This window comes from Ranitomeya variabilis, chromosome 1 (genome assembly GCF_051348905.1).
Source record: "Ranitomeya variabilis isolate aRanVar5 chromosome 1, aRanVar5.hap1, whole genome shotgun sequence".
NCBI classification, from domain to species: Eukaryota; Metazoa; Chordata; class Amphibia; order Anura; family Dendrobatidae; genus Ranitomeya; species Ranitomeya variabilis.
Window position 1 is genome coordinate 232253281 of NC_135232.1, and position 13547 is coordinate 232266827.

The window sequence follows — 13547 nt, forward strand, 5'->3', positions numbered from 1 at the left end:
AGCTACTAGCCTGCTTGATTACATGTGGGGATTCCCTAGAAACCAGGCAACCCCCACATGTACTTATGCTGGCTAGTAGCTGTAAATCATTCAGCTGCCGCTATGGAAACTAAATCTCCGAGCAGTCATAAATACTCGGAGGTCGCCCGAGCGTGCTCTGGGAAACCGGAGCAAAAGTACACTCACTCATCACTAATCAACACCAAATATCTCAAATATCATCATTGCGGTACACGTGCTACCATTTTTCGCCACCTCATGTCTTGTATTTTTGTGCATAATTTGAGTCACTTGGCCTTGTTTCCATGTTGGAAGGTGTGGCTTTTTGGCTGCAATTCTCCCATGAAGACCTCTTCTGGCCAGACTTATCTGAAGTGTAGATGGGTATAGCTGGGTCACCCTGATTGCTGCCAGGTCTGAGCTGGTGGCACTGCAGGATATCTTTGTATTTTTAAAGTAAGGTAAGCATGATGTGTATTTCATCTTTGGTCCACCAATGTGTCTGCAGTCCTCCACTTTGCCCATTTCTTGGTGTCCTGAATGCTGAGAAAATACAGATGGATACTTATCCATCATGCAGTACCATCAGGGAGGAATCTGATTGGTTCCAAATTTATTCTGCAACAGGACAATGACCCCAGACATACAACGTAAGTAACAACTATCTTCAGCGTGAAAAAGGAGTCTTGGAAGTGATGATAATATGGCCCTCAAAGAGCCCCGATCTCAACATCCTAAAGGACAGAAGAAACCTTCATACATAGAAGATCTGTCATGCGTTCCTCAAGATGGTTGGAACAGTATTTTTGCCAAGTTCCTACAAAAATTGCATGCAGTTTTACCTAGAAAAATTGATGCTTTGGAGACATGGGTTGGTCACACCAAATATTAAATATAAAAATAAGCTAATAAGACTTTTCTATTTTAACACCTGCCTGAAACTTTTGTACAGCACTATCTAACACTCTCCTAGAAGTTAATGGTAGCTGTATGAATACATATACCTCCAGCTCTCTATAGCAGTGAATTCCTTCTGTCACTGTAAAAGATGTCAGCAAATGTTGAAGAGAGAAGTAACGGTGTGTGGACCCTATTGGGGTCTGTCCTCACCTCCGTCCATTGCAGATCCCATCACCTATACCTGAATATTTAGCACAGCATGCTCCATTGTTTCCTTAAAATGATGGACACCATGTATTTATATTTTGTACACAAAATTGTCTTTCAGGCCGCACTGATGTCTGGCAATTCCACTTGTTCTGCTCTTATGACAAATTAAAGATGGCAATGTAAATAAAGCCTAACCCGCACCTTCTGAGTCTCGTACCGGCAATACAGACCAACCCTTAGTAATAGAGTCCTTACATATTCTTAAAATTGGAGGATGAGATGATCTGTCGATCATATGAGGTAAAGGTGGTTTGGAGGCTCTTCATATACAAGTGGAAGGATTTGACATGATCACCTTTATTTGCAGGTAATAGACAGATCCAAAGGGATTTCTGATGTTCCAGAATGGTTTCATGGGAGCCGCCTGAATTATGCAGAGAACCTTCTGAAACACAAGGACAATGATAGGATTGCCCTGTACGCCATAAGTAAGTGTCGGCTGACATAATGGTAAGAATTCCATGATGGCTGTTTTCAGCAGAAACAAGCTGATGGGCCCTTTTATGTGCTGCACCTATCATATGCTTTACAGCTAAGGGTTAGCGACATGGCTGCTTTACATTTGTGTATGCTGTGAATAATCACAACATAGAGAAATAGAAAAGGGTTAAATGTGGAGAAAAATAAATTCTTCTGTTGGGAAATGTTAGTTTTTAATTTTTTGCCTTTTGCTTGATCATCCTGATCTGCCTTGGCCGTATTACCATATAAACATGTTAGCGTGAGTCTCCTTTTACACTGCTATCTGCAATGTGTGTTTGAGGTTTCCACTTGAAGGGACATTTGGTAGAAACCTGGGATGTAGACCTCACCCATAAACTTTAATGTGACAAAGAAAATGCATGCCGTACAGTATACTTATACTGAAAGGCTCTGTATGGAGTAGGAAACTTGTTTGGCTCTCCTTGTACTGTATGTTTGTCCAATAACCCCTCTGCCTCCATTGCCATAAAAAGATGGGATAAGTAGCAGCCAAACACTAGAAGGTGCAAATTGATATGCAGGATCCTGTCTATCGGCCATTTTGGTAATTTCTGGCTGCTGGATGGGAGCCCTGAGAACTACCTCCTGGCATCCGCGGCTCTTCTTTTGACTAGCTGGCCTGAGGTAACGTCATCGTTGCAGTGTGATGCACATGTGATTTGCAATGACTCAAAAGAAGAGCCGTGGATGCCAGGAAGTAATTTGCACCAACTCTACCAAGCTCCTCTGGCATTTCTTATCTTTTTGGATAAATGACATGTTAAAATCCAACATAGTGAGACTGTCTGTCCTCATACACATGAGTTTTATGTAAGTGAATTGTTCCCCTGTGAAGCAAAAAAATGATCTAAAATACTGGTAAAATTCTGATGAAATTAGTGAACGTGTGAGCATGGCCTCAGACAGATTTCCTGCCTGAATGAAAGTCGGTCGGCAGTATAAAAAGTATTTGGTCATTTTATTACCTCAGTATTTGGTCAGTATTTTACATCAGTATCTGTAAGGCAAAATCAGGAGCGGATGATAAATACAGAAGTGGTGCATATGTTTCTATTATACTTTTCCTCTGACTGTTCCACTCCTGGTTTTGGCTTACAAATACTGATGTAAAATACTAAACGTGTAAAGTAGGCCTTAGAGTCCTTCTGCATGGGAAGAAGCGTACTGTATGAGGGTGGATGATCCTTTGGTCTCCTTAGGCTGCCGTCACACTAGCAGTATTTGGTCAGTATTTGACATCAGTATTTGTAAGCCAAAACCAGGAGTGGAACAAACAGAGGAAAAGTATAGTAGAAACATATGCACCACTTCTGCATTTATCACCCACTCCTGGTTTTGGCTTCCAAGTACTGATGTAAAATACTGACCAAATACTGAGGTAATAAAATGACCAAATACTTTTTATACTGCCGACCGACTTCATTCAGGCAGGAAATCTGTGTGTGACGGCAGCCTTACAGTTTGCATATTGCCCCTGATGCTATTATTCACATGGAGGAAATGTCGTAGGTCTATGCTTACATGCCAGTGCCAACTGGTGGAAAAGGACCTAACAATATGTTTTTCAGAAGTCAATGCTGATTTGATGAGTGCTGCATATCGTCTTGAGCTAGAAGACAGCAGTGTTCCCCATTCAGCCACACTGTGTCCATGCTCCTAATAATCAATGTCTTCCTACAAAACAGATGGTCATGGCCGAAAGTGTTGACACCATTGATAGTTTATTTCTCTTGTGTGAATTGGAACAACACAAAAAAACTGCGGAAAAGGCAAATTAGGCATCATTTCATACAAAACCCCAAAATGGCACCATCCCAAAATTGTATGTAAAAAACTTTGTTTCACACTCACCTGTGGCAAGTAACAGTGTGGGCAATATGAAATTCACACATGATAAACCAGATAAAAAAGGGAGAAGTTGACTCATAGTAACATAGTTATTAAGATTGAAGGAAGACTTTAAGTCCATCTAGTTCAACCCATAGCCTAACCTAACATGCCCTAACATGTTGATCCAGAGGAAGGCAAAAAAAAAAACCATGTGGCAAAGAGTAAGCTCCACATTGGGGAAAAAAATTCCTTCCCGACTCCACATACGGCAATCAGACTAGTTCCCTGGATCAACGCCCTATCAAGGAATCTAGTGTATATACCCTGTAACATTATACTTTTCCAGAAAGGCATCCAGTCCCCTCTTAAATTTAAGTAATGAATCACTCATTACAACATCATACGGCAGAGAGTTCCATAGTCTCACTGCTCTTACAGTAAAGAATCCGCGTCTGTTATTATGCCTAAACCTTCTTTCCTCCAGACGTAGAGGATGCCCCCTTGTCCCTGTCTCAGGTCTATGATTAAAAAGATCATCAGAATGGTCTTTGTACTGTCACCTCTTATATTAGCCTTCGTTTTTCCAAACTAAATAGCCCCAACTGTAATAACCTATCTTGGTATTGCAGACTCAATCTTTGCATTGTGTGTCTGTGTATGCCACACTAAGCATGGAGAACAGAAATTGGTGAAGTGAACTGTTTGAGCACTTAAAAAACTAAATTGTTGAAAAATATCAACAATCTCAAGGTTACAAGTCCATCTCTAGAGATCTTGATGTCCACGGTGCGCAATATAATCAAGAAGTTTACAACCCATGGCACTGTAGCTAATCTCCCTGGACGTGGACGGCAGAGAAAATTGATGAAAGGTTGCAACGCAGGATAGTCCGGATAGTGGATAAACAGCTCCATTCATGTTCCAAAGAAATTCAAGTTATCCTCCAGGCTCAGGGTACATCAGTGTCTATCTGACGACATTTGAATGAAATGAAACCTTATGGCAGGAGATCCAGGAGGACCCCACTACTGACACAGAGACATAAAAAAGTTATACTGCAGTTTGCCAAAATGTACCTGAGGAAGTCGAAATCCTTCTGGGAAAGCTTCTTGTAGACAGATGAGACCAAGATAGAGTTTTTTGGTAAAGTACATTATTCTACTTTTTACCGAAAACTGAATGTTTTGTGGTTGTTTTTCTGCCTTCTATAGTGGTCAGCAATGAGCCTGGACCTAAATCCCATTGAACACCGGTGGACAGATCTTAAAATTGCTGTTAGGAAAAGGCACTCTTCAAATGTGAAAGACCTGAAGCAGTTTAAAAAAGAGTGGTCCCAAATTCCAGTTGAGAAGTGTAAGCAGCTTGTTGATGGTTATAGGAAGTGTTTGATTGCAGTTATTTATTTGTGCAACCAAATATTAAGTTGTGGGTGTCAATAATTTTGTCCGGACCATTCTTAGGGTTTTGTGTGATATTATGTCCAATTTGCCTTTTTCCAGTTTTTTGTGTTTTTCCAATACACTCAAAGGAAATAAACGTGTAGAACAAAACATGTGTAATTGCAATAATTTTCTAGGAGCAATACTTCATTTTCTGGAACAATTTCAAGCGTGCCAACACTTTCAGCCAGGGCTGTATTTGTGTTTTCTCACTTGCTGATCTCCTGCGGTGTCTTGCCCTCAACCTCCCAGTACCGTGGAAGAATAAGCAATAAGTCTAATGTGTTTACCGGCTGAATGTGCCTATTAGCTATTTATTAGGTCCGTCTCTGCCAGGCACTTGGCATTCTTACCATTATACTGAGCTGTATCTCGTTATTATTCTCAGGGGAAAGCAATGAGAATGTGGAAAAAGTGACTTTTGAAGAGTTGAGAAGAGATGTTGCTCTGTATGCAGCGGCCATGAGGAAGATGGGGGTCGAAACTGGAGATCGTGTTGTTGGTAATTGTCTGCATTTTCTTGTATGTTGGCAGTCAGCCGTCCGCATCGCAAACTCTGTGACCTCGAGGCAGAAAATATATTAATCATTAGCCATGAGTTCCGTGTTTAGTTTTCTGCTAATTCTTTTATTTTTCCAGCCAGGATTTGTCCTGTCATCATCACCTGTGTAGAGATAAAAAAAACATTGGGACACATTTATCAAAAGTGTGTCATTTGTTTATCGCCCAAACTTAGACTAGACCCTGATACTAATGTGCTAAATTTATCGCTATTGTTTGCTGTTAGACTAGACAGTCAAAAAATAAGACCATTATCAAAATTTACGTCACCTATTAGTTGGCTTACTTTATGCCAGAAATGTGCCCCAAAATTTTGGAGAAATGCATGGCGTCTTAGGCTACGTCTTTTTCTGATAAGCCATTGTCCTTTCCAGCAATGTTCCTCTTCTTCTGACAAGTCATAAAAAATCTCTAAAACACAGTTAGAAAAAAAATGCAAACTATAAATCGGTCCTATATTTATTAAAGCACCACTCCTCCAGTGTTTTTAATTTATTTTACCGCTGAAGTGTCGCTTATCTAAGTTCCCTCGCCTAGTTTCATACTCGCCAGCCGCCGTCTTTATCTTTTGGACATCTTCTGCAGGTTGTGACCTGCTGGATCACTCCAGTGTTTGCTGGGAGATGCGGAAGTCACAGCACAATGTAAGTCTATGAGAGCCAGGAGGACAAGGTTCTCATAGTCTTACATTGAGAGCTGGTGACCGTTACCTCTGACTTCCGTTTTGTTCGAAGTTGCTTTCACAAGATGGCGGATCGGGACCGGAACTGTGCCCAGGAAAAGCTGAAGACAGCGACTGGTGAGTATAATTCTAGGGGCAGGGAACTTATGTTAGGAGCACTGCTCCAGGGCTGAAATAAAGAAAAACCCTGCAGTGGTGCTTTAAGTCATTTGTCTCTTTTTCCCTTGTGTTATTTGTTGATACGTTCTACTCCAAATTCTTCAAAATATGTTAATACTCTTTTTAATTTTGCCTTTATTTAGCCTGTTTTGTGACTATTCAGAGCAAAAAGGTCACACGTTTCATATTGTGGAATTTGCACAAAAAAATCTCTCCCAATGGGAGGGCTGCAGTGCATTTGCATTACTTTTTTTTTTTTTTTTTTTTTTTTTAAAGTCACAATTGATGAATTGGCTGCAAAACATTGTGAAACCCCAAACCTGGCCCACAGTGTTAAACATAAAAAAACAACAAAACAGTTGAACACACAGAAGACTTTAAAAAAAAGGAAGCACAAATTAAAACAAAAAAATCGCAAATGGAAAAAAAAGGTGAAAAATGCCAAAAATAGACTAAAAAATGTAATAATGAATTGGGCCCATAGTGCGGGCTATGAAAGACAGCTTTTTTTGCCCAAATTATGCAAGAATCCTGATAAATATGCCCCTTATGGTAGGAAAGTACCGTATGTCACCCAATCATGACCTCACTGGCCTTTTTTGTAGTGCTTCTGCTTCTCATAGACATTAAAAGGGTGTACATGTATATTCTACGCAAAGGTTGCCACATGGCATCACAACGTTTGCTGCTACATGGTTCCCAGGTGACGGTATCTTCATGTGGCAGAGCTACCTTCCCAATGTTCTGAAAACTAGACTGTATAAATGGCTATTCCCATCTCTAACATTTATGGTATACCCACAGGCTAAGGCTGGGGTCACACTAGTGTATTGCATCTGATGCGATATGCTAATGACCCTCGGCTCCTGCTCTGCTGCGAGCGGGAGCCGAGTGTCATGCGTTTGTGCTCCGAGCCTCTCGCACAGGGAGGATCGGAGCACAGCTGCGGAGGAGGCGGAAAAACTAATTTCTCCATCTCCTCCATTGCTGAGGTCCGCTTATAACGCACAGCACTCGGATGATATCCAAGTGATGTGCGCTGTCTCACTCGCACCCATAGGCTCATATGGGTGCGAGTGAGCCGAGAGTCGGCCGAGTGTCCATGACAATCGCAGCATGCTGCGATTGTCTCAGACCGAGGAAAACGTCCGACAAAAAGTCGGCTGCTGGGAGCTGCCCCATAATTTAGCATTGGTCCGAGTGCAATGCGATTTTTAATCGCATTGCACTCGTCCGTTTAAGTCGCCAGTGTGACCCCAGCCTTAGACATAAAGTCTGATCAATGCAGGCCCACCACCGTGACTCGCATCCTCTTGTGAGGTGGCCATGCTAGTGCTGCTCTCTCTTCATTTGTATGGCAAATGTGGCTAATGAATGACGCATCCTGAGTGGGTGTCTGTAGGAAGGCTGTAGTAGAAGGTCTCCTTACCACACAAAACCTATTAATCTGCACAGGGCTTTATCTTATCATAACATTTCAGTAAGGTTAGACAGTAAAGTATGCAATCTATAGGTAATGTATGGGGTCGGCCATTATGTGGCAACATCTCTGTAGCTAGGATTGTAAGTAAGGGCCTTTCTTCTCCAGGGACCTCATTATCTCGTTAATACTGACATCTGAGGCTATTTCTGTTTGTAAATTGGTTCACAGAATTGTCCAGATGAGTATGATAAAATAAGCATGTGCGAGCTGTCCGTGGGCAGAGGTTGTCCATAGCCGTGTCTGTGGGGATGAGTGTTAGTATACAGGAGGTCATCGCTATCTCGGCTCAGGGTCTGACATGCAAATAACTTTTATTACAGATTTTCTTAAGCTGTATCTTAACCCCTTCGTGATAAGATGATCTTTTCATTTTGGGCTTCCATTTTTTCCTCCTCTTCTTTCAAGAGCCATAAGTTTGTTTTTTTTTCCTCCAACATAGCCATTTGAGGACTTGTGTTTTTGGGGAACGAGGTGTAGTTTTGCTTGAAACCATTAATTTTATCTTACAATGTACTGGGAAATGGCAAAAATAATGGCAGGGCTACAGTGAAATGGCTAAAAACAAAATCTCAAAAAAATGGCAAAATCGCGTCTTTTTTTCTCTCCCAGTGTTTATTGTGAGGTAAAACTGACATGAATAGTGGTGGTTTTGTTTTTAAATTTTTAATGGCAAATTTTCACGATTTTCAGAGACTTGTAATTTTTTTTTTTTTCCATCAATGGACCGGTATAAGGACTTGTTTTTTGTGTGGCAAGCTAATCTTTTTATGCCTGATGATGAAGAGTCTGGAGTAGTCTCAAAAGCTTGCAATTTGTTACCATCTTTTCAGTGAGGCCGGCGTCACACTGGCGAGTTTTACGGACGTAAGAGCGCAGAAACTACGTCCGTAAAACTCGCATAACATACGGCACAATGCTTCTCAATGGGGCTGCTCCTATCAGCCGTATATTACGGTTCAGTATTATACGGCTTTCTACGGCCGTACACAATCGCAGCATGCTGCGTTTGTCAGCGTATTGCGCAAAAAAATTGCCAATGAAAGTCTATGGGGGCGAGAAAAATACGGATTACACACGGACCAGCAGTGTGACTTGCGAGAAATACGCAGCGGTGTTAGTGAAAAGTCGGTAATTCAATTGCCGGCTTTTCATTTCTCCTGCACAAACCCGACAGGATATGAGACATGGTTTACATACAGTAAACCATCTCATATCCCCTCTTTTTTTTGCATATTCCACACTACTAATGTTAGTAGTGTGTATGTGCAAAATTTCAGCGCTGTAGCTGCTAAAATAAAGGGTTAAATGGCGGAAAAAATTGGCGTGGGCTCCCGCGCAATTTTCTCCGCCAGAATGGTAAAGCCAGTGACTGAGGGCAGATATTAATAGCCAGGAGAGGGTCCATGGTTATTGGCCCCCCCCCGTGGCTAAAAACATCTGCCCCCAGCCACCCCAGAAAAGGCACATCTGGAAGATGCGCCTATTCTGGCACTTGGCCACTCTCTTCCCACTCCCTGTAGCGGTGGGATATGGGGTAATGAAGGGTTAATGCCACCTTGCTATTGTAAGGTGACATTAAGCCAGATTAATAATGGAGAGGCGTCAATTATGACACCTATCCATTATTAATCCAATAGTATGAAAGGGTTAAAGAACACACACACACACACGTTATTAAAAAGTATTTTAATGAAAGAAACACAGCGGTTGTTTTAATAATTTATTGCTCTCTCAATCCATTTCCAGGCCCTCGCTTGGCAAAATAATAAACGCACAAGATACATACCTTCTGATGTCCTATCACGTCCAACGAGGTAATCCATCTGAAGGGGTTAACTAATATTACAGGCACGAGCTGCGATAAACCACTCGCTCGTGCCTGTAATCCCCGGGTGCTGAAAGGAAAGCTGGATCTGTACTTACATTGAGTCGCGGTGATGCGCCCCTGCTGGATGTTCTCATGAACTGCAGCCTGGGAACTTTTTCCCACGCTCCAGGTCATATGAGGACATCCACCAGGGGGCGCATCACCGCGACTGAAGGAAATGTAGGTCAATGACCTACATTTCATTCATTCGCCGGGGAATTACAAGCACGAGCACACCGCTGCATTAGCAGGGCTCCTGCCTGTAAAATAATTAACCCCTTCAGATGGATTACTTCGTGGGACGTGACGGTTCAGCTGAGGGTATGTATCTTGTGCGTTTATTATTTTGCCAAGCGAGGGCCTGGAAATGGATTGAGAGAGCAATAAATTATTAAAACAACCGCTGTGTTTATTTCATTAAAATCCTTTTGAATCATGTGTGTGTGTGTTTTTTAACCCTTTCGTACTATTGGATTAATAATGGATAGGTGTCATAATTGACGCCTCTCCATTATTAATCTGGCTTAATGTCACCTTACAATAGCAAGGTGGCATTAACCCTTCATTACCCCATATCCCACCGCTACAGGGAGTGGGAAGAGAGTGGCCAAGTGCCAGAATTGGCGCATCTTCCAGATGTGCCTTTTCTGGGGTGGCTGGGGGCAGATGTTTTTAGCCACGGGGGGGCCAATAACCATGGACCCTCTCCTGGCTATTAATATCTGCCCTCAGTCACTGGCTTTACCATTCTGGCGGAGAAAATTGCGCGGGAGCCCACGCCAATTTTTTCCGCCATTTAACCCTTTATTTTAGCAGCTACAGCGCTGAAATTTTGCACATACACACTACTAACATTAGTAGTGTGGAATATGCAAAAAAATGGGGATATGAGATGGTTTACTGTATGTAAACCATGTCTCATATCATGTCGGGTTTGTGCAGGAGAAATGAAAAGCCAGCAATTGAATTACCGGCTGTTCACAGATATCGCGCTGAATGAAATCTAAATACAGAATATATATATATGTGTCTCAATGACATATACCGTATTTTCCGGCGTATAAGACGACTGGGCGTATAAGACGACCCCCCAACTTTACCAGTTAAAATATAAAATCTTCTTAAAAGTCGGGGGTCTTCTTATACACCCTATGTCGTCTTATAGGGCCGGTGAATATGTGCCTTTTGGGGGGGGGGGAGTGATCCTGATGACGAGGGGGCGTCTCACAGGAAAGTGAGTATCCCCCATTACCTTATCGTAGCGGTGCAGCGTGGGGGTCTCAGTGCTGGGAGTGGCGGCGGCGGCTGCTGTGCTCTGGTGCGGCGGCTGCTGTGCTCTGGTGCGGCGGCTCCTCTTCTGTGTGGGGCCTCTGTGCTGTGCTGTGCGGTGGCGGTGGCGGCGGCATATCTTTATCCAGTTGGGGCTCCTCCGGCATCTCCTTAGCCCTGGAGGCCCCGCCGCAACTCCATGAGTGCAATGCAGCGGCCATTTTCCCGGAGGCAGCTCAATAGGTGCGATGCGGTGGCCTCCGGGAAAATGGCCGCTGCTCAGATTCAGATCTCGTCCCGAAATCTCGGGACACGAGATCTGAATCTGAGCAGCGGCCATTTTCCCGGAGGCCACCACATTGCACCGATGGAGTTGCGGCGGGGCCTCCAGGGCTAAGGAGATGCCGGAGGAGCCCCAACTGGATAAAGATACGCCGCTGCCGCTGCCGCCGCCGCCACCTCACAGCACAGAGGCCCCACACAGAAGAGGAGCCGCCGCACCAGAACACAGCAGCTGCCGCCGCTCCCAGCACTGACACCCCCACGCTGCACCGCTAGGATAAGGTAATGGGGATTACTCACTTTCCTGTGAGACGCCCCCTCGTCATCAGGATCACTCCCCCTCCCCACCCACCATATACACCGGCGTACAAGTCGATTCCCGGCGTATAAGACGACCCCCGACTTTTAAGAAGATTTTCGGGGGTTAAAAAGTCGTCTTATACGCCGGAAAATACGGTATATATATATACTGTATATATGTTTTCCCGAACATTTGAGCACATAAATCCATTAGATGTCGGTTTTGCAAGCCTGCGAGAAAATCTCGCAGTACGGATGCCATACGGATTACATACGGAGGATGCCATGCGCAAAATACGCTGACACACCCTGACTACGGATCAATATTTTGGGAACATTTTTCCGTATTACGGCCGTAGTACGGACGTATAATACGTGGCGTATTGTCTTACGCCAAGTGTGACGCCGGCCTTAGCCATTAAAAGGTATCAACCACTGAGGACTCTCAATTCCAATTATTTTTCTATCTACTGGCTAACACGGTACAAAGATATATTTCTCGGTCTCCCATGACAGCACTACGGAGAGAGGGGATCCGCCCTTCAGGGACAGGAAACCTACAGATAAAAGGGCGGTACCTCTCCCTCGCATCAGTTGGTTTCCTGTCCCTGACAGGGAACCTCTCTATCGGACGGTACCTGACATGAAGACCGATGGACCGAGACCGGGACCGGGCGGTCGAGTTCCGGCAGCGAGGAGGCTCCTGCCGCGGCTTGTCCGGCTCCCGAAGCCGCCACCGCTGGGACCGAGGGGTCCTTCAGGGTGAGCGAGGGGAGAACGCCGCCAGACTCCATAGGAAGAAGGGGCGCTGATCACCCGGAGCTCCTGTGCCGACCGCTGCACGCTCCGGGTGTACAAAGATGGCCGACGCTCCGGAAATGCGGCAAGGACTTCCGGGTCATCGCGCGCGCATGCGCAGTAATATCTTCTCCCTGGGAGCGCGCAGGAAACCGGAAGTGCGGCAGACGCTGGGGGATTGGCGCCGGTTACAAAAAGGGAGATTGTGCACACATGGGTGTCGCACTTTCTCCCTGTAACCATGGAGGACAGCGACACGCAGGAGCTGCAGCCTGGACAGCAGCGCCACGCAAAGAGCACCAGGAGTGGATCTAGCAGCCGTTCCACACGGCGCAGCAGATCCGCTGCGAAAACTAATACTCCGTCTCAAGGACCTTCCTTACCAGGCCCGAGTCCCCCTCCAGAACCGGTACCTGCCTTCACATCCAGGTGGTGAGTGATCTTCGTGAATGTACATATTTATAATGGAGCTCCCTCTTCTCCCTTACTAGGGTAAGAAGAGCACGGAGAAAAGGAAAAATAGGGTCTGCCCCACCTGTAACAAAGCTTTACCAGTAACCTGGGAGAAAAAGCTTTGCAAGTCATGCATCCAACGCTTACTATGTGAGGAGACCCCCGACTTCGCTTCTGAACTAAAAAATGTGATCAGATCTGAGGTTCAGAATGCCCTTCTATCCTCCAAAAAAGAGGTGAAGAAGGTGAAGGAATCAGTACATTCCCACTCGGGCCGATCGTCGTCCGAAAATGCTGACTCGGACGATTCAAAATCCCTCCTTTCCTCGTCCGAGGAAGAGTCGGGCCGACATTGCTTCCCACTAGAGGAAGTAGATTCCTTAGTGAGAGCAGTTAGGGCTACTATGGGGGTGGAGGAACCCAAACCCAACAAAACGGCCCAAGATGTGATGTTTGGAGGTCTGGGACAAAAAAAGAGAAGAACTTTTCCCCTAAATCCTAATGTCCAGACATTAATTAAAAAAGAATGGGAGAAACCGGATAGAAGAAATTCCTCGGTACCCTCCCTTAAAAGAAAATATCCCTTCGAGGATGAGGCTTCCTCTTTCTGGGATAAGGCACCAAAACTAGATGTTGCAGTAGCCAAAGCCTCGAAAAAATTCGCGCTGCCATTCGAGGACATGGGTACCCTCAAAGACCCGTTAGATAAAAAAGCGGATACTTTCCTCAAGGGAGCATGGGAATCAGCTGGGGGTAGCCTGAGACCTGCAG

General features: G+C 44.5%; 1 protein-coding gene across 1 annotated transcript in view; it reads left to right on the forward strand.

Annotated features, from left to right (window-relative positions):
• AACS (acetoacetyl-CoA synthetase) overlaps positions 1 to 13547 on the forward strand; it is a 157586-nt gene that overhangs the window by 33852 nt on the left and 110187 nt on the right. Inside the window, exons 3-4 of the mRNA XM_077293263.1 lie at positions 1478 to 1598; positions 5311 to 5424. Coding sequence (XP_077149378.1) covers positions 1478 to 1598; positions 5311 to 5424 — 235 coding nt within the window. The remainder of the gene's footprint in view (positions 1 to 1477; positions 1599 to 5310; positions 5425 to 13547) is intronic.